Here is a 20929-nt window from a genome sequence, read left to right as displayed (position 1 = left end):
TTAATTTATTTAAATAAAGACACACCCCCAACCCCACCCAACCTCAACTTATCTTACCTAAAAGACTATTTTAATTTATTTAAATAAGGGCATAATACTCCTTTTAGACAAGGACCAATTGCGTAACGAAAACAAATAGTAGAGACCTTCCGAATTAAAAAAATCAGTTAGGGACGAAAATGCTAATTACCCTAAACCATAAGGACCATTCGTGTAATTTACTCTAATTTTTTTACCACCATTCAAGTTGTAACTTTGTTTTTCTTGTTTCTCGGCTTTAGGTATAGCAATGACAAGTATGATCGAGTATGGAGTCCAATTAATTGGTCTGATAGTACTTTCTTATACACTCGGGAACAAGTGTCTGTAGGGTTGTTGAACGTCTTTGACCCGCCATCAGAGGTTATGAATTCTGCTGCCACGCCAAGAAACCCTAATGATCCATTTATAATAGAGTGGGATCCTTTCAATACCAACGATAAATTTTTCATTTACATGCACTTTGCTGAGGTTGAATTACTGAAAGAAAACCAGACCAGAGAATTCAACATTTATCTCAACGGGAATCTCACATATGGACCTTTCTCTCCGATATATCTGAACGCAGCCAGTATTTATAGCACAGTGCCTGAAACGATAGCACCAAGATATACACTCATAATAAATAAAACAAAAAATTCAACTCTTCCACCCATCATCAACGCTCTTGAGCTTTATGTATTAAAGCAGCTCCCACAAAGGCAAACAGATCACCATGATGGTATGTCTACAATCTTTCATATATTATTTATAATAATCAATATTACTTGACGCAGCTCATGTTCTTTTCTCTTTTCATTACATTCGATATTAGTTGCTGCAATAGGAAGCATTAAATCTTATTACAGAGTAACCAGAAATTGGCAAGGAGATCCATGTGCACCACAGGAATTTGTTTGGGATGGTCTCAGATGCAGCTACAATGATACGGAGATGTCTAGGATCACATTCTTGTATGCATACAATTTCATGACTCTTGAAAGTTACGGTTTTTCCCTTCTTGATATTATTTATTTACCGTTTAATAATGTGAATCAGGAACTTGTCTACAAGTGGAATTAAAGGAAAAATAGATCGTGGATTTTCTTATCTCACAATGATAGAAACCTTGTAAGTCAAACACTCTTTTCAGCAAGATGTATTAAAATAAAGTATTTACAAAAGTTAATTCCTAAAACTGTATGTGCCATTTTCTTTATTCGTATTTCAGGGATTTGTCCAACAATAACTTGACAGGAACTGTGCCTGATTTTCTGTCTGGAATGAAATTCTTGAAAGTCCTGTAAGTTATCTAACCCTCGAACTAGCATGCATCAGAAATCTTGTTGCTTGGAATTATTAATAAATTAATGTTGGTTACTGTTTGTTATAGCAATTTAAGAGGAAACAATTTTATTGGGCCGATTCCAGAGGAGCTTCTAGCAAAGTCAAAGAACGGATCATTGTCAATAAGGTTTGTTACTAATTTCCACGTGCGATGACTGGAATTTTTATACTATTAATCACTGTTTTCAGAATTTAACATTTATGCCTCAAAATCAGTTTCGATGGTCAGAGTACAGATGAAGATGCAAGTTCTTGTGTGATGAATCGTTGCAAAAACAAGAAGGATAAAAAATTCATTGTTCCAGTAATAGCAACGGTTGTTTCTCTCTTTGTGATCCTGACTGCAATCACCACCATATGGATAATTAATAAACAAAAAGCTCAAGGTATGATCGAGAAACTATTCAATTTCATACAATAACCTTGTACAAAATATATTTTTAATTAAAAGTCACAATTGCACGAAATACGGACAGGTTTAATTTGTCAAAGTAATTTGCATGCAGACAAAAGCAAAACAAGCACCGATGGGTTGGAGATAAAAAGACAAAAGTTCACATACTCAGAGATAAAGAGCATCACTGACAACTTCAAAGTTGTTATTGGGAAAGGAGGATTTGGTGAAGTTTACCATGGTTATATCGGTGATGTTCAAGTTGCTGTTAAGATGCTTTCTGCATCATCTCAACAAGGGGACAAAGAATTTCAGGCCGAGGTAATGTTCGGTTCATAGAGTGGGGACCACACATATATATCGTTGGATCAAATTAAAGAACACAATCAAAATCAAATTTCAACTTTTCCAAGATCTTTTCAAATCATTCATCAATCCAATAAAGCATCACTACGGAGAGTATCATTCATAGTTGCAACCAACAAATTGTTTTTAATCATAACAAGACATTCCTTGATCTTGAACCATGACCCACCTTGAATAACTTATTTTTAGCCAAAATAACAAGACACTCCTGGATCTATCATCCATAGTTGCAACCAACAACTTAATTACGGGAACATTTTTACTTCACAAAAAAGCATACTCTTTCTTAATCATATCGATAACAACAATTAAAGCAAATTTCAAACATACATACACATACATACATACATACACAACACAAACACGAGCACACACACATAAATTAGATGCTTAAAATGAAAACCAACAACAAAATTTTTGCAGTGAAAGTTGCATGGAAATTGAACAAGTTCTCTTATGAACAGGCCAATCTTCTCATGAGTGTTCATCATAAAAACTTGACTACGCTCGTTGGGTATTGCAATGAAGGCAACCACAAGGGAATTATCTATGATTACATAGCTAATGGGAACTTAGAAAACCATTTATTCGGTATTTGTTATTCATCACATTTCATCTTTAATTTATACTTCTCTCTATCCCAAAATTATATTTATTTTTTCTTTTTGGTTTGTCCCAAAATAATAATCTACTTCTAAAAATAAAAAACATTTTTACCAAAATATCTCTCATTATTACTTAACCAACTAACCATTTAATTGAACATTAAATACAAAGTAAGTACAAAACTGTTATTTTATTGTATAAAGTTCGTGATAATTAATGTTTATTTAATTTGTGTGTTTTTTTGTCTGTGGACAATAATTTTGGGACGGAGAGAGTACATACATACATACATACATACATACATACATACATACATACATACATACATACATACATACATATATATATATATATATATATATATATATATATATATATATATATATATATATATATATATATATATATATATATATATATATATATATTTGAAATGGCTTGAGCAGATTCAAGTTTAAGCGTCTTAAGTTGGGAAAAAAGACTACAAATAGCATGTGATGTTGCATGTGGTTAGTAAGCAAATCCTTAGAATCTACTTAATTGCATTTAATTTTGGCTTCTATAATCATAATGATTAGCAACCACATGGGTTCTATTTTAGGTCTAGAGTATCTTCATCATGGTTGCACGCCGCCTATAGTCCATAGAGATGTTAAGTGTACCAACATCTTACTGAACGAAAAGTTTCAAGCGAAACTAGCAGACTTCGGGTTATCCAGAGCTTTTCCGACAGAAGGTGCTACGCATATTTCAACATTAGTTGCTGGCACTCCTGGGTATCTTGACCCTGAGTAAGTTTTTCCGAATCTTATCTATAATAACTCATATTTAAGTTTTTCTTGAATCCTTTGAATTTGATTTTTTTAACTGCTATCTCCAACGATTTTTTAAAATATAACATAATTGTACGTGTGACTGGTGTACTGCTTTCTTCAAGTTTTATGTTTTCCTTGGATCTTTTGCTTAAATATAATATGAATTAATCTGGCTTGCAGGTATCAGTCGTCATACAGATTGACCGAGAAAAGTGATGTTTATAGTTTTGGGGTTGTGCTTATGGTGATAATTACAGGACGACCAGCAATAGCCAGATATGATAATGACAACAAACATATAAGTCGATGGGTTAATTTAAAGCTCTCAGATGGGAATGTAAAAAGCCTGATTGATCCTAGGTTACAAGGAGAATTTGACATCAACTCAGCAGGGAAGGCAGTAGAATTGGCACTGACTTGTGTTGATGACATGCCCAACAGACGACCAACCATGAAGGAAGTGGTTATGGGTTTAAGTGATTGTTTGGAAACTCTTCAGGAGTGCAAACCAGAAAATTTGACAGGAATCATATCTCTTACTTTGGAGAATGCAACTTGATACAAATCATAGATGTTGAATTAAACACACATTTGTTATGCGAAAATGCTTTTTTAAAGATCATTTGTAACTGATATATATTAGCTCATGACAATAAAAGTATCAAAATATGTAGGGTTTATCAGACTTGTGAAAGGAACAAATTAAAGTGATCAAATGATCAATCACCGGGTATTACTTTCTGAATATGTAACTCACGAATTTTACCAAAAAGATTCAAGTTTTCTACTACGTTGTAATAATTAAATAGGTAGTCAACAGTCGATGCAAATTGAATCTCATCTGAAAAGTAACACCTAGGGCTTACAATTCAACGTCTGGATATAGAAATTTGCAGCTATCTTCTATGACAATACGATAATACTAACAATTTTACAGTGAGAGAGAGAGAGAGAGAGAGAGAGAGAGAGAGAGAGAGAGAGAGAGAGAGAGAGATCACCGAGTATGAACATAGGGAGAGAGATATGCTCAGAAGGGTAGTCCCTAGATGCTGAAAAGAATGATCAAAGGCAATACATGAATACCAAAACCAAAAATGCAAGATTAAAAAAATGATGAAAAATATTTAAAATTCTTTAAATTTCACAAATCATTCAAATAAGAAGGGGTTGTCCAAATAAAGGAGGTCGTTTGATGTGTTAGAGCTTCGAATCAATGAAGTAAGAGATGTTCTTATTGTTGTTTGGGTCCAGTAGGTTTTGTAGGCTATATAAAAAGCCTTTTCTTTATTTTTCTGAATAGATGAAGTGCAGCCGTTTGTTGAGTCTCAATTGTTTTCATCCTTTCACTTTGTATTACTCACTTTTAACAGAGGTGTACATCGGTTATGTTGATGCACAAAGAAGGGCCTGATATCTAACATTTGGTATCAGAGCCTAGGCTCCATGGAAGAAAGCTAGCGGCAATTTCATGACAAATTGTATGAAGAGTTGAAGATATTGCTGCTGCAGACAAGACCGCCAGGAAGAAGAAAGAAGAAAGAAAGAAAGACGATAGAAAGAAAGAAGATAGAAAGAAAGAAAGAAAGAAAGAAGATAGAAAGAAGAAAGAAGGTAGAAAGAAAGAAGATAGAAAGAAAGAAAGAAAGAAAGAAAGAAGATTGTAACAACCCATTGTTGTTTACTTGAGAAAGAAAGAAACAGAAAGGTATAATTCTTTTTACCCAATTACTTGCAAAAGTTTGAAGAATGGCAGGAGGATCAAACCAAGGGGGTTCAAAAGAAATTGCAGTTCAAGGTACCGTTGTACCATTTCAGTGCCCTAAATTAACAGAAACTAACTACACCACTTGGTCTATTATGATTGAAACTGTGTTAAGGGCAAATGGGCATTGGGATGCTATAACCAAAGATGTGGTTGAGGAGAAGAAAAATTATACCACTAAAGGTATAATTTTTGAAACTCTACCAAAGAATGTTCTTTTGCAGTTTGCTAAACACCAAAAGTATCAAAGGGGTGTGGGAATCAATCAAGGTCCGGTATATAGGAGCCGAACGGGTGCAAAAAGCAAGACTACAAACATTGAGAAACGAATTGGAGATGCTAAAGATGAAGGACAATGAGTAAATCAATGACTTTTCGGGAAAAATAAGTGGTATTGTTGCCAAATTCAAAAGTCTTGGTTCAACTCTTGAAGAGGAGGTGATTGTAAGAAAATTTCTTAATTCGGTTCCAAAGAAGTATTTGCCCATTGTAGCTCCCATTGAACAATATTCCGATCTTGAAACTTTGACATTTGAAGAAGCGGTTGGAAGGGTTAAAGCTTATGAAGATAGGCTTCAAAGTATTGAAGAAAAAGTTGAAGAGCAAGATCAACTCATGATGGCAAGTGAACAAAAATATGGTGAAAGTAGTGGACACGGAAGAGGACGTGGAAGGAACTTTGAAAGAGTTGAAAGGGGCCGAGGAAGAGGATGAGGTCAAGGTGATAAAAGTGGATTTCGGTGCTTTAACTGTGGAGACTTTGGGCACTTTAGTTATGAGTGCACAAAGTGGAATGATAAAGACAATGATAAAGAAGCAAACTTGATTGAAGAGGAAGAACCGACACTACTTTGATGAAGAAACGAGTCAATATTAAGGGGGTGAAGATGTTTACAGTTCATCCTTTTCTTACAGAGGAGGAGCGCATTGAGAGATTTCTCGTAGTTGATGTAGGGGACTTGGACGATTGTGTCTGTATTCAAACTTCCGAAGTCGTTTAATCATTTCGGAAATTTTATGGCGAGAGAACAAGCCACGACATTGAAGGTCGTCGAGCTCATTGACCATGCGCTCGAACTCGTATTGTACTACGCCCGTCATCATTACTATGTCGGAGAAAGTGAATAACAGTATGTGAAGGATTTTTGCTAGTTTGGTTATTGACAGCACTGGTGTTGGTTACTTTCCCCTCTCTTCCCCGTACTTGCAACTTTTTGATTAGTGCACAATTGGCCCCTAATTAAAATGAATACCTATCTGGTCCTCATATATATTTTCATTTCTTAAGTGTGATAGTCGACGATGATTTTACAATGATTTTATGATGATATTTTATGACCATTAGGTTAATAACTTTTTTTAAATTTCTCGGTGATTATTAGTTTATGGTTATGGTTATTATTTGTTTATTATATTCTAGTTTTAATACTAAAGGAATAACATTATTACTTATAAAACTCCTAAAAGTAAGTACTTTTGAGTTGACAAAAGATCAAATGGCGTTTGTTAACTTGTAAAATTCGTTTTTTTTTAACGTCAAGCAGGACTTTATTAGCACAAAAACTATCCAGGGGCTCGGAGGAACAAAAACAGTAAAAAAAGAAAAAATTGAAAAAAAAACAAGTAATTTTAAATCTTGTTATAACATTCTAAAATGGGATCACAGCTCCATTGTATCCATCTTAATTGAAGACCTTTCCGTTTACAAGCATTAATCCATAAGTATGAGAGGGATTGAACCTCATGAGTCAGCACCAAATGCGACTTCAACTTTGACGAGTAAGCTTTAAGGTTTCTATAGCTCCAGATCACCCAAATGAACACCAACATTATAGCTTCGTGAATTAGTGACAATCATTGGTGACCACCTAGCTTTGATATATATTTAAGCAACTCATGCACCGAAATAGAGGGGTAATCTAACAAACGCCACCAACTGCACACATGTTGCCAGATGTCTTTCAATGTCGGGCACTTGACAAAAATATGGTCCCTCGTTTATGGGGCTCCGTTGCATGTCCTACATATGCTCGTTCACACAATACCGAGTTTGTTGAAATTTTCCATAGATGACAGCTTACCATGACAAATTCTCCAGGCCAAAATATATTAGTTTCCTAGGTACAAGAGGATTCCAAGACCAACTACCATGGGAGGATAGACTTGTCAATGATATTTCTGAGAGATGTGACTGTGTAATCCCCTGAGTGGTCTAATAACCATTTCAACATACTTGATCCATCAACATTGATTACTGGTTCAAATTGATCTAAATTAAAGCACCACATTTTCCTTCTCAAAATTTTTAGAGATATTAGCAATTGATCCCCATCAACCATTCCGCCTCTTAGCAACCAAGGGACTATGAAAACCCCGCTAGGACCATAAATACATATTATCACTTCAACCCATATAACATTAGGGCAATAGGTAAATCTCCACCGCCACTTCCCTAAAAGAGCAATATTTTGTGCCTTTAGACTTCCAATCCCGAGCCCACCCCTATCTTTCGATACAAGAACCTTATCCCATACAATCCATGCCAACTTTTTATTCTCTATGTCCCCACCCTAAAACAAAGAAAATGCAATGAAAATTATTCTTGGTAATTAAGCAACAAATGCACTTGGTAATTAAGCGACAAATGTAGTGGTGATTATTTTTCGTCACTAAGTTTCCAATGCAATGACTATTAATTTTTGGTCATTAAGAGTCAAATACAGTTATGGTTAATTTTTTCACTAAGTCTCCAATGCAGGTGTAACACCCGGTTCCTGGTACGTATTTAAATTCAAGTAACTCCATGTTTTGCTTTGGGACTCGGCGAGTTGGAGGCCCAACTCGACGAGTAGACTCGACTTTTGATCGCGGGGTTAAGTGACCTACTCGACGAGTCGGGAGACTGACTCGACGAGTAGGATTTTCTGGATGAAACCCTAATATTTGGGTTTGCACCCTATTTAAACAACTTATAACGCCCAAATCCAGCCTCCATCGTCCCTCCCATCCCAGAGAAAACCCTAACTCGAACCCTAAGCCTCTATTGTGTGTTCTTGAGCTTGTTGGTACCCTTTTTGTGTGTTTTTGAAGTTTGAAAGGAGGAAGGAAGCTTGGGAGTTCAAGTAGAAGCAAGAAGATCCAGAGGTTTTGCTCCATTCTCAGCTCATTCAAGATAAAAAGCTGGAACCTTGACCATCTATCTCTTAGATCTTGATTTGGGACTATTTCCTACCCCTTTTTATGAGTTAGAGAGGCTATAATCGGATTTTGTGTGTGTGCTTGGAGTTGCACTTCAGATCTGGAACTATTGGGGGGTCCTTATGGCATAAAGGTGCCAACGTTGTTGCCACAAGCACCCCATGCATCTTATAGATTTCTTTTATGAAATTGACTTACAGGGCTATTATTGTATATGTAAACTGTGGGAGGTATCAGAGATACCATGTGTACATGCCTAACCTTCGAGTCTGTATACACAACAAGATCTTGTGACTTTCATTAGCAGTTGGTTTCATTTGGAGAAATACCTTTTGTCTTATGGTTCTAACATACTACCAGTTAGTAGTAGGAATCTATGGGTGGAATCTCCTTATACAAAGCCACTACCACCTAATGAAAGAAAGATAATAGGAAGGCCATCCGTCAAGAGAATAAGGCATGTTTCTGAACATGAGGAAAAGTTATCACAAGTCTCAACTAAGGGAAAAATTGTCCAGTGTAAAAAGTACGTGCAAAAGGGTCATAATAAGGTATCTTGCAAAAATCCCAAGGTGATCCCTGATCCAAAACCAAAGAGGAAAATAGGAAGGCCTTAATTAGATTCTAATCTTACTCATTGGAGAAGAGGTGGTAGAGGAGGAAGAAAGGGGCCAACATGTGGTAGAGGCAATAAATGTGGTTCAAGAGGCCAGCCGGTGGTAGTGGTGAGATGGGGAAAAAGTTTAAATGTAACAACCCAAATTTTGAGTAAACATTTCATTTTTAATTCAACCAAAACATTAATTATCTTTAAGCCAACATTCAATATTCTTTTTCTAATTATTCAAAAGTACTATATAAGAAAAACAATTATCATAGTACAATCATAAAATCATCATAATGCGGAAACATGGGTGGATGCGCTGCGATCAAGCCGAACCTTTCCCTTTCGCACCGGAAGTACCTGAAACCATAACCATAAAAATCATAAGTATAAAGCTTAGTGAGTTCCCCAAAGTACCACATACCATACACACCATTGGGCCTAGCCCTCACATTGGGCCCAGCCTGCATATTGGGCCTAACCCACCATAATAGGCCTATCCTTGGCAATCTAATGGGCGTAGCCCAATCATACAAATGAAAAAGGAACAAAGACAGTCAGAACCTACATAACATACAATGGGCCTAGCCCCTTCTGATTCATGGGCATAGCTCAACATACAAATGGGCCTAGCCCGACATACAATGGGCCTAGCCAAATCATACAAATAGGCCTAGCCCAACATACCATGCAAGAGTCACAAGAACAACTAGCTTAACAAAACCTAGTGGGTCGGAAATGGTCCCTTCGACCCATGAGTGCAGTAAAGAGTCTCACCTCAGACTGCTAAATCACACAGATAAATCTCTGGCTGCTGGTCGACTAAAAATCCTCGCGCTATCAATCATATAATAACATCCAATTAATAATTGGATCCGAACTCACACTAAGAGTCCAAATTAGGGTAAAAGACCTTTTTACCCTTTCCCTAACTTGGCCCAAGGCCACAGCCCAATCCAAATGTCCAAAAATCCCAAATTCCTAAATAATAATCCAAGGCCCAAAAATGGCCCACTTTTCCTAATTGGGCACAAACCCCTTCATGGGCCTTCAACCAAAGGTCCAATAAAATATCCTTAGCCCAAAATAATCTTTTGATGGCCCAACAAGGCCCCAATCATTTAAAGTCCAAACATGGCCCAACACCGTGAGCCCAAACATCTCGAAGCTCATCTGCTAAGTACGCGGGGCGGACTCAGCTCGTACGCTAAGCATACTTGCTTTAAGGATTGTACGTGCGACGTAGCAACATGTACGCCCATTGTACTTCCAACTTGGCCAACTTTCTTCATTCAACACTTATTCGATTAAGACTTAGTCCCAAAACTTAGATATGACTTCCCTAAGGTGGTTTATCATGTAGAGTTGCCAACTTTATGTACATGCATAGCTTAATGAGTCTCTAGAGCTCAAAAGAGCTTAAGAAATGACTTAACACATGCATGAGACCAAAACTACCATAAAGTTTGCACCTTTATGCTTAAGAAACCCTTAACATGCCCAGATCTACAAGGATAAGCTCCATAAACGACCTTAGCTCACAAGCACCAACCAAAATGGACCAAAATAGAAAAAAACAAGCTGAGGAGTAGATCTATGAAATGAGTTGACAAGCTAAAAGCTTTATACCTCACAAGCCATGAAATGGAGGTGCTTAAGGTGGATCTCTTTCAACCTTCTCCTTCCCCTTCAAGATGCACAAAATACACCACAAAAGCTTTACAAGAGCCCAAAAGCACCACACAAAGGCTAAGGAACGAGTTTATGGTTTTAGGACATGGAGGCTGGTCGAGAAATGACCAAATGAGGCTATCATCTGGCTTATATAAGGTACAAGCCCTAAAATTAGGTTTTCAAACTTGCTAATGTATGCTAAGCGTACTCCACGTATGCCCAACGTATGCTGATGAGCTCCGCGACCACCATCGACGAGTAAGCCCAGCGTACAAGGAGTATGGCTAGTGTACTCCAACTTTCCTGAAGTTGAAAATTCTGCCGCCTAAGGACCAATTCTACAAAACATCAACACACCAAGGGGTCTAAACTTCAAGTTATTTGAAACGAGTGCTCTAACTCTCCCCCACTTAAATTAGATTGCAAATCATTCTTTACCATCCAAGGCACGCTAGACAGCTTGAGCAAAACAACAACAACCACCATGCAGGCCGAGTAAACAACCTCGGCCACATAACAGCCTTCCAGAGATGCAACCGAGCCCAATCTTAGTAGGGTTCCCAACCCTAACACTGAACGAATCCTTGCTCAACCTAAATTCACCCCCTTTAGAATAACCACTTCCACTCTACCCGAAATTTGAAAGATTGAATTGGCCTGACTCCCCGAAAAACCGGCCACACTGAACCACTGGTAATTCCATTCCACTTGTCTTCCAAACTGACCACCCAACTCCTAATTACCTGATGTTCCCACTGGAAAAACAGAATCACAGACAATTTGATGCTGACGACAACTTTTCACTTGACCAAAGGGATTAGATATTCCTTCGAGAAAGAGCTCCATCCTGCTGATAATGATTCCATGAATATAAAGAATGACAAGAGACAACCTAGGAGTTAAACCTTCTAGATCTGAACAAAACATTGATCCCATAACTGTCGATTCAACATGATAATGCTAAAAATCCCGAAATCCCATCACTTGCCTAACCTCCACACAGATGGAACCAATCTGAAACATAATCACAAGATTCTCGACTGAAAGCCCATTGGATACATATCTCATAACCGGAGATCCAAGGATTTACATTTGCATTTCACCTGAAATCTTCAGATCCACAACATCCATTCACTAAACTGGGATACAAAATCCCACACCACCGCTGAGACTACCAGTCTCACACCTGGTCCAGCCACCAGGTTCCTGAGAGTCCAACCGATGAGGCTACCCTAGCCTATGCACCACACTATGCCACTCCCTGGCTGCATAATCATCCTACTAAAGACAAAATCCAATTCCCTGACCCAACCGGTCCCTACCAGGTCTCACCTATATTGCCATTATCACATGGGCCTTGCTCACGGGTCTCACCTAGTCTATTCCAATGAACGGGCCATGTCCACGGGCCTCACCTCATCAAGAGCTACACAAGACCATCCTCGCCTCAGACCCCAATGGTCCTCTCCCCATAACAGAGAGATGCTCTTCGACCCACTGCCCGCCTTGCCCAAGGTACGAATTAATCCTCCTTTATACTCACGACCACCCCAACGATGGTCTACCTCAATCTGGTGAATGCTAAGATTCCATCGCATTCTTACACACTTCCATACTATCTGCCAATCCATTGAACACTATGGCCATCTTGCAGTCTTACGATACGTCTTTCCCGCCATGGTCACTGCCCATGGTCTTACCACACCTCTACCATATCGACCACAATTATCCTTAGTCGAATCCCAATCAGGTGTTTAGGTCATGCTTCGAACCCCAAATCCTTCATCAAACAAGAACAATCAGTGAGGCTCTAACACAACCCTCAACCTGGATCCATCCACATACCCTCCGTGCGCCACTACTGATGTGCAACTAAACACGAATATCCTTTCTTATGCAATCCCTTAGACCAAAAGATTCTCCCCCGCTTGGATTCGACTGCGCTCTTCCACTCCTCATGATTTGATGGATTTCTAATCCATCTCACAACCTGACGACTAAAATCGTCGACAACCTGAGCTTACAGATGACATCGTTCCATTATTAGCCAATCTCGATGATCGCACAACTCTTAAAATCCAGATGAATACTCCCCGAATCTAGCCCGATACCCGAATCGATTCTCATGATACATCACCAAATCCTTAAGTCCTTTATGCTGGTGACAAAGAACATAACCCTTGCTCTGAACTGGTGAACCTTCACTCTAACTTCCCATCCTCAGAAGAATCTTAGAATTCTAACCATCTTCAACCCTTGCGATAATCAAATTCCCATGGCACTTCCAATGACCAGACATACTCATACGTCTACCACCTTCATCTTCTTTCTACCGCTCCTTCCCTAGCAACGGTAGATATTGGACCCAAAGGTCCCATCGTAGACGACTGTCAATACTACCTGAACGAATGCTAATACGACTAAACTCTGGCTTCATTGGAGAACTGACCAGCTAATCCGACCATAGACCTTCCAAACGATACCCCTAAATTGACCCCATCAAAGAATCGAAACAACAACCGAACAAACTAAAACCCGCTCAACAAGATACGACCCACTAATGACTCTTGGCATGCAAAATGGCATATAACAATTCTTGATTATAAAACCTAGGCAAAAACAGATAACTAACCCAGAGATAATGCTTACCCATACCCATCAAGATTCCAAAGCAATATAAATACAAATAATAATCAAGAAGAAAGCAAAATATTACATACCCGAAATAGCATTTGATGAAACCCTGGCCTCCCCTGACTGACACTGCCATGCTCGGCTCCTCGCTGCTGGGGCTCATGCCCTACCCTTACGATTTTCAGTGATCCTCAAAGTAACCAGAGCAGGTGCACTCATTCCTCTACCCCTCAACATCGAACAATCGACCTTTCTTGTGGCCCACCCGATTACAGTGAAAACACATCGGATCCGACCCACGGGGGAAATCCCGACTAAAATGACCTATCTGACCACAACTGAAACATCATCGACTTATCTCCTGACATCCTCCCTCATGAGTCCTCCCACAATTGGCACAACGACCCCAACCCTGATGGCCTCCTAAACGTGAATCCTGAGTCTTGGGCCTCTTCACCTGGCCCACTGAAAGCTGAGTCTGCTCTGGCTTCCTCTTCCCGAGGTGCTCCAAATCAATCTTACGCTCTCAGGCTCTAGCAATCATATAATTCAGGGTCTCACACCCTGACAGGATCACAAGCTCCCTAATGTCATCCCTCAGCATGTCATGATATCTCACTTTCTTCATCTCCTCGTCCCCTGCATACTGCGGAACCAACAAAACCCTCTCCCGGAACTTGGCATTGATCTCTGCCACAGTCTTAGTCGTCTGGCGAAGATCCTGAAACTCCTCTGCCAACTGCTGCACCTCAATAGCTGGTGCAAACTCGGCCCTAAACCTGGTCAAAAATTCATCCCAAGTCATCGTCTCCAGGGCTTCGCCTCCCATAGAGAAGTCTACCTCCTCCCACCAATCTCGGGCTCTGCCCTTCAGAAGACAGGAGGCAAATCTGACCTTCGACCCCTCCGGGCAGAAAATCGTCCTAAAAGTGTTAGCCATATTCGCTAGCCATCTTCTACCGGCAATGTGGTCCTTCTCCCAAAAGAATTCAGGAGCTCCACAAGCACGGAACTCATAGAAAGAAAGAGTGCGAGCTCCAACAATAGCTATAACCTCAATACGGAATGTGCCCAGACGCTCATCCAAAATCCCCTCTTTGACCTTACCAAAGATCAATGATTCTGCTCCAAAATATCGTGGGTAATCTCCAACGAGATGAACTCCCACATCCGCTCGTCAATCGGATCTGTACCTGCACCTGAGCTGGAACCAGAACATGAACCCCCTTCCTGAGTGCTCATCACTATACTGAAAAAAAACATGCAAATAATCAGAACATAGCCAAGAATCCTCATCCCACAGGCTTCCTAGATTCTCCAAGCCTCTCCCGATTCGAGTATAGATCCTGTTCTTTCAGCATTACGGGCCCAATACTACCTTCCACACCTATCCATATTTTCCTCAAGAATCATCCCAAATCCTCTAAGTCACGTTCTCAAACTGATACTTCAAGAACTCCCTAAAGCAACAGGACTAAACCCACTAAAGCACTACCTAGGCTTTCCTAGGGTTCCGACCTCACCCTGCCATCAGCTGCTGAAGTGCTCCCTATAATGTCAGTTAGCCACCTCATGAATACAATCACATAAAACAAAGCTTAGATAATCCTTCGAGTAAAAGAATCATCACTACAACGGTTAGACTCAAACGAGAGCAGTGTAATAGGGTCAAGTCCATCACTCTGAGATTATTCAACCATTATCACATGCGACTTAACATATTCACTTAATAGCTAACTTACATCACTTAAGAGTTCCACAAAGCACAAATCAAGCAACATTCGTGCAGTAGTACTCCAATCTATAGAATAACCAAAGAACATTCAAACTAGCTTTGAACAACTCATTCTAGGAACTTCAACTCTCACTTTCGGTTGCCTTATGCATGCAAATTATACACAATACAAGATCAAATAGACTGTCGAATAAAAGTCTTTACCCTAGGACCACAACCAAACGAGGAACAAGAATTAAGGCCAAATCAATCATTCTAGGGATATATGATCCTAACCGTATACAATTTTTAAAACATACACTTACCAATTACATATACCAATACATATTCCCAATCTAGCATAGCATCCAATGCTTCCTAGGCTACAAGGCATCACATATCAGGCCAATATATCATGCAATTCCTGAAAGTATTCCTAGCCTTATCCTAGCATGCATTTATAATAACATATAATCATAACAAACATGTGTGGGTATTCGGGGAATCACTTACTTGAGTTCGGCCGATTGCACGCATCACACCCCGCTTTGTCTTTACGAAACCCTTTTAGAAATTTCTTGTCTTTTACAAAAATCTTTTTAGAAACTCCTTTTCTTTTTAAGAAAAATTACCAATTCCTCAGTTTGAGTTCAGTCACACCTGAGAGTGTGCCCGAATCCCTCATACCAAGGCTCTGATACCAAATTGTAACGTTCTAAAATTTTGAGGTAAAAATTTCATTTTTAGTTCAACCAAAACATTAATTATCTTTAATCCAACATTCAATATTCTTTTTCTAAATATTCAAAAGTACTTTATAAGGAAAAACAGTTATCAGAGTACAATCCCAAAATCATCATAATGCGGAAACATGGGTGGATGTGTTGCGATCAAGCCATGCCCTTCCCTTTCGAACCGGAAGTACCTGAAACCATAACCATAAAAATCGTAAGCACAAAGCTTAGTGAGTTCCCGAAATACCACATACCATACACACCATTGGGCCCAGCCCACAAATTAGGCCCAACCCACCATAATGGGCCTAGCCCTTCCAATCTAATGGGCCTAGCCCAATCATACAAATGCAAAAGTCACAAAGACAGTCAACGCCTACATAACATACAATGGGCCTAGCCCCTTCTGATTCATGTGCTTAGCCCAACATACAAATAGGCCTAGCCCGATATACAATCGGGCTAGCCGAATCATACAAATGGGCCTAGCCCAACATACCATGCAAGATTCACAAAGACAACAAGCATAACAAAACCTAGTGGGCCGACATTGGTGCCTTCTACCCACGAGTACAGTGAGGAGACTCACCTCAAACTGCTGAATCACACAGGTAAATGTCTGGCTGCTGGTCCACTAAAAATCCTCGCGCTATCAATCACAAAACACCCAATTAATAATTGGATCCCGACTCATACTAAGAGTCCAACTTAGGGTTAAAGACCTTTTTACCCTTTCCCTAACTTGGCCCAAGGCCACATCCGAATCCAAATGTACAAAAATCCCAAATTCCTAAATAATCATCCAAACCCCTTCATGGGCCTTCAATTAAAGTTCCAATAAAATATCCTTAGCCCAAAATAATATTCTGATGGCCCAACAAGGCCCCAATCATCTAGAGTCGAAACATAGCCCAACACTGTGAGCCCAAACATTTCGAAGACCATCTACTGAGTAAGCGGGGCGTACTCAGCTCGTACACTAAGCCAACTTGCTTTGGGGCTTGTATGTGCGACGTACCAGCTTGTATGCCCAGCGTACTCCCAGCTTGGCCAACTTTCTTCATTCAACACTTATTCGGTTAAGACTTTGACCTAAAACTTAGATTTGACTTCCCTAAGGAGGTTTATCACGTAAAGTTGCCAACTTTATGTGCATATATAGCTTAATGGGGATCTAGAGCTCAAAAGATCTTAATAAATGACTTAACACATGCATGATACCAAAACCACCATAAAGTTTTCACCTTTATGCTTAATAAACCCTTAACATGCCAGATCTACAAGGATAAGCTCCATAAACGACCTTAGCTCACAAGCACCAACCAAAAGGGACCAAAATAGACAAAAACAAGGCAAGGAGTAGATCTATGAAATTAGTTGACAAGCTAAAACCTTTATACCTCACAAGCCAAGAAATAGAGGTGTTAAAGCTGGATCTTTAAGCTCCTCTCCAAAGGACGAGTCTTCAACCTTTCCCTTCCCCCCTTCAAGATGCACAAAATACACCATAAAAGCTTCACAAGAGCCTAAAAGCACCACACAAAAGGCTAAGGAACAAATTTAGGGTTTTAGGATGTGGAGGCTGATATAGAAGTGACGAAATGAGGCTATTATATGGCTTATATAGGGTACAAGCCCTAAAATTAGGGTTTCAAACTTGCTCACGTACGCTAAGCGTACTCCACGTACGCCTAGCGTACGTGGATGAGCTCCAAGACCACCATCGACTAGTACGCCCAGCGTACTCCAACTTTCCTGAAGTTGACAATTTTTTCCCCTAGGGACCAATTCAGCAAAACATCAATACACCAAGCGGTCTAAAGTGAAAGGTACTTGAATCGAGTGTTACAATAAAGGGCCCATAGTTTGAGTTTGAACTAAACCTGAGTTTGAGACTAAACCTGAACCAGAAAATGACATACCATAAAATGATATGGAAGATGAAGGGGATGACATTGACATTGTTGGATTAATGTCTAAGTCCATAACTATAATTGGTAAGACTTGATCCGACCCGGCATGGTCCATTTGGGTTGCATGGCATCATGCATTTGGATAGACTATAATGAGAGAAATAACACTTAAGGTTGGTTAATATATTATAAGTTCTAATATATTAATAAGGTTATTTAATTAGTATTGATCAAGAATTAATTTGGAATTAATTAAGTGATCAAAAGGAGACTAATTAAATATATGGGTTGATTGTGTAAATCATTCATTCTTATATATGTGGGCTTGTGATCCAAGATTCCTTATGTTGGACTAAGTCCATGGGGTGACCCATGGATACTCCATGGAGGTTAAAATCCATGGAGCATAAGGAATGGGTAAAGTTATGAGTTACATGGTGTAACCCTAATAGCCACCATATAAAAGAATCCCATGGCTCAAGAAATCGTACACTAATGTGTGAATATGAGGGCTAGACGATTTCAAGGAGTGTTCCATTTCTCTTAAGTCATTCCATGTGCATTTGGTGTTGTGTGAACCATTTGAGGTGTCACACTTGGGGCATTAGGCACTCAAGCTTCATGGAGACAAGCTACATCAAACAAAGGTATGTATTCTATCCATTTGATTACCCAAGTATCAAGTATTGTATGCTAGATAGGGTAATACCTTGGAAAGTTCATAATTGCATGTATAATAGAGAAAACATAGATCCAAGGTATTTAGGGTTGCATGTACACTTAGGAGTGTTAGAATGCGCAAAACCCATCAGTGGTATCAGAGACAAGGCTTGTTTTCTTGTTATACTTGCAAAATTAGCTGAAAAATCGAATTGTATTAGTTTAAAAGTTATGCTAATTACTTGGAAAAAAATTTGATGTGAATTATCTTTGTTCATATGAGTTTATTAGATTAATAGAAAAGTTAATTGATTATGTGTTTTCAATCCATTTTAATCTAAGAGTTGATTCTAAAATGTGTTTTTGTAACTTGTCCTCAAGTTATATGAAAAGTCACATTTAAGTTTCATAAAACTCATAAAAAGTTGGCAATGGTTACAAAAATGAAGAGTCTTGTCCTCATTAAATGGTTTTATGACTCCATAACTTGTCCTCAAGTTATGGAGGTTCAAGAGTCACTTCATTAAATGATAAAATGTGTAACCTTAATTAGCTCCATAAGTTACAAAAATAAAGAAAAGTTACATTCTTTTATTAGTTTAAAGTCTTCCATAACTTGTCCTCAAGTTATGGAACTTGAAGAGTTTTTTTTAATTAAAACTACTTTAAACACATAAGTTATGGAATTAATTAGTTTTGAATATTTTCAAAACTTGCCCTCAAGTTTTGGAATTTGTAAAGTTTTCCCCATGAATACTTTAATTCCAAGTTAGCCCTTAGAATTTTAAAAGTTAAAATTCAACCCTTATACTTTATAGTATTATAAGTTAATAATAAATATATGTATAAGAGCAAGTCAGTCTTACCGTTAGTAGGCCTCATTCACGAAGCCGGTCTATAAGGGGGGTATAAGGTTACTGCCTATAAAATGGCAGTTTAATGGGTGTCCACTCTCACCCACTGCTTCCTTGACTGGTGGAGGGTCGTTAGCCAAACGGGTTGGACAAGGACTATAATTCTCCCTTCATTAAAAGTATTAATGATAAATACTAAGTAACTAAACACTTATAAATTCCCAATCTTAGTTACATAGGAAAATGTGAATAAGGTGCTAATCCATGAAATTACACTTTGCACTTTGTTTAAACCGTTAGTGGAGCGTGTGTGGTTAACCGGGACACTAACCTGGATTTAACAAAGTAGGCAAAGGGTAACTTAATATTTATCATAGTATCGGTGGAGCTCGTATGGTTAACCGGCACATCGATTGAGGGGTAAATATTAAGGGTACCAAGTATATTTGCATGGTTACTTCACACCTTGTTTTGTGATCCTCGGCATCCCAGTCACAAAACTTGAAGGGCACACTCGAGATTGAAACATGCCATTGAAAAGTTCAATGAATCTCAAAAGATCTAGGAGTTTCAAATCCAATTAAAAACCTAATTACATTATTTCGTTTTTCATGGTGGAAATTGGTAAATCGTCATTTACCTACCTTCAACTATTTTATAACTCGGATTACGGCATCCCTCTTCCAGTTATAAATAGGTTGTTGGATCCTAGCCTTAATATTTCATATTGGGTGTTATATTAAGGACTTTAGATCAACTATCTTGAATATCTCCCAAAAGATGTCTAGTTCAGACATCTATGATCTTCCCAAATCTCTTGGAACTTTACTTCCTCCACCTCCTCCAATTATTCTCCCTAACCCACAAGTTCAAGGTCACTCAAGCCCTAATGGCAAGAAAGGTCTATGTGTGATCACATCTTAGAGATGAAGTCACATATTGACAAGCTGGGAGAGTTGGGTGTCAAAGTCTTGAGAAAGTTGGATGTTCAATCACTTTCTAAGTCACATAGTGAGTTCCTTTGGGACTACTATGAAACAGACTATGACATGAACCTTAATGATCATATCTATTTGCTTGGTGCTGCTGAATCAGCAATGATTTGGAACGATAGTAAAGCAAATTTGATTAGAAGATCAACTTCCCAAAAACTTTATGGACAGTGACAATGGTGACACTGGAAATCCAGAAAAAGCATTCTCTTCCCAATGGAAAGGGATTGGCCATAGTCAACCCGGTTGACCAAATGGTAAGGAGAAAGGCTAAGTCTGAGATAGTCCCATTACCAAAGGGTCCATATGTTTATTTTGCCAAAGGAAGGGGCGTTGATTGCAAAGCTGCCAAGTTTACCTAAGGATGTTAAAGTCAATAAGTCTGACTCTACTTCAGGTAGAGCCCATTATCTAACTCTGTTAAGTTTCTATTCTAAGATCCTCATTACATGATGTGACTGGGTCACATGTTGATGTTTTAAGAATCAAAGAATAGAGAGAAAGCTTAAAGGAAGTATATGCTGATTCTGATCGCGTAGGTGGATTTCGATCGCATTAGAATTTTGAAGCTGTTACTTAGGAGTTATGATATATTGCTTAGGAATAGATAACAAGAAGTTTTTCCGTATGCATTTGCACTATAA

The 20929-nt window shown here is 38.7% G+C and overlaps 1 protein-coding gene across 1 annotated transcript; it reads left to right on the top strand.

The window, feature by feature from the left end:
- Window positions 1-332: 332 nt before the first annotated feature.
- Window positions 333-4219, top strand: LOC145168729 (LRR receptor-like serine/threonine-protein kinase IOS1). Its single transcript, XM_079087451.1, has 11 exons — window positions 333-760; window positions 854-992; window positions 1078-1149; window positions 1250-1321; window positions 1412-1492; window positions 1582-1751; window positions 1872-2080; window positions 2590-2716; window positions 3178-3240; window positions 3333-3522; window positions 3727-4219. Exons 1-11 carry the CDS (start codon window positions 406-408, stop codon window positions 4103-4105), a joined length of 1857 nt encoding a protein of 618 aa, XP_078943577.1. The 5' UTR covers window positions 333-405; the 3' UTR covers window positions 4106-4219.
- Window positions 4220-20929: the final 16710 nt, after the last annotated feature.

The sequence above is a fragment of the Lactuca virosa genome, chromosome 4 (genome assembly GCF_052849685.1).
Source record: "Lactuca virosa cultivar CGN04683 chromosome 4, Lactuca_virosa_CGN04683_v6, whole genome shotgun sequence".
NCBI lineage: Eukaryota > Viridiplantae > Streptophyta > Magnoliopsida > Asterales > Asteraceae > Lactuca > Lactuca virosa.
The sequence above is the reverse complement of the archived record's forward strand: the minus strand, read 5'-3'. Positions and strand labels throughout refer to the sequence as shown.

What these genes read in the sequence shown, in the direction of transcription:
- LOC145168729 (XM_079087451.1), top strand. Translation starts at nt 406, where the DNA reads ATGAATTCTGCTGCCACGCCAAGAAACCCTAATGATCCATTTATAATA. An exon ending in CTCACAATGATAGAAACCTT is followed by an intron (nt 1,150 to 1,249) that starts GTAAGTCAAACA and finishes TTCGTATTTCAG; the next exon opens with GGATTTGTCCAACAATAACT. An exon ending in AGCATGTGATGTTGCATGTG is followed by an intron (nt 3,241 to 3,332) that starts GTTAGTAAGCAA and finishes GTTCTATTTTAG; the next exon opens with GTCTAGAGTATCTTCATCAT.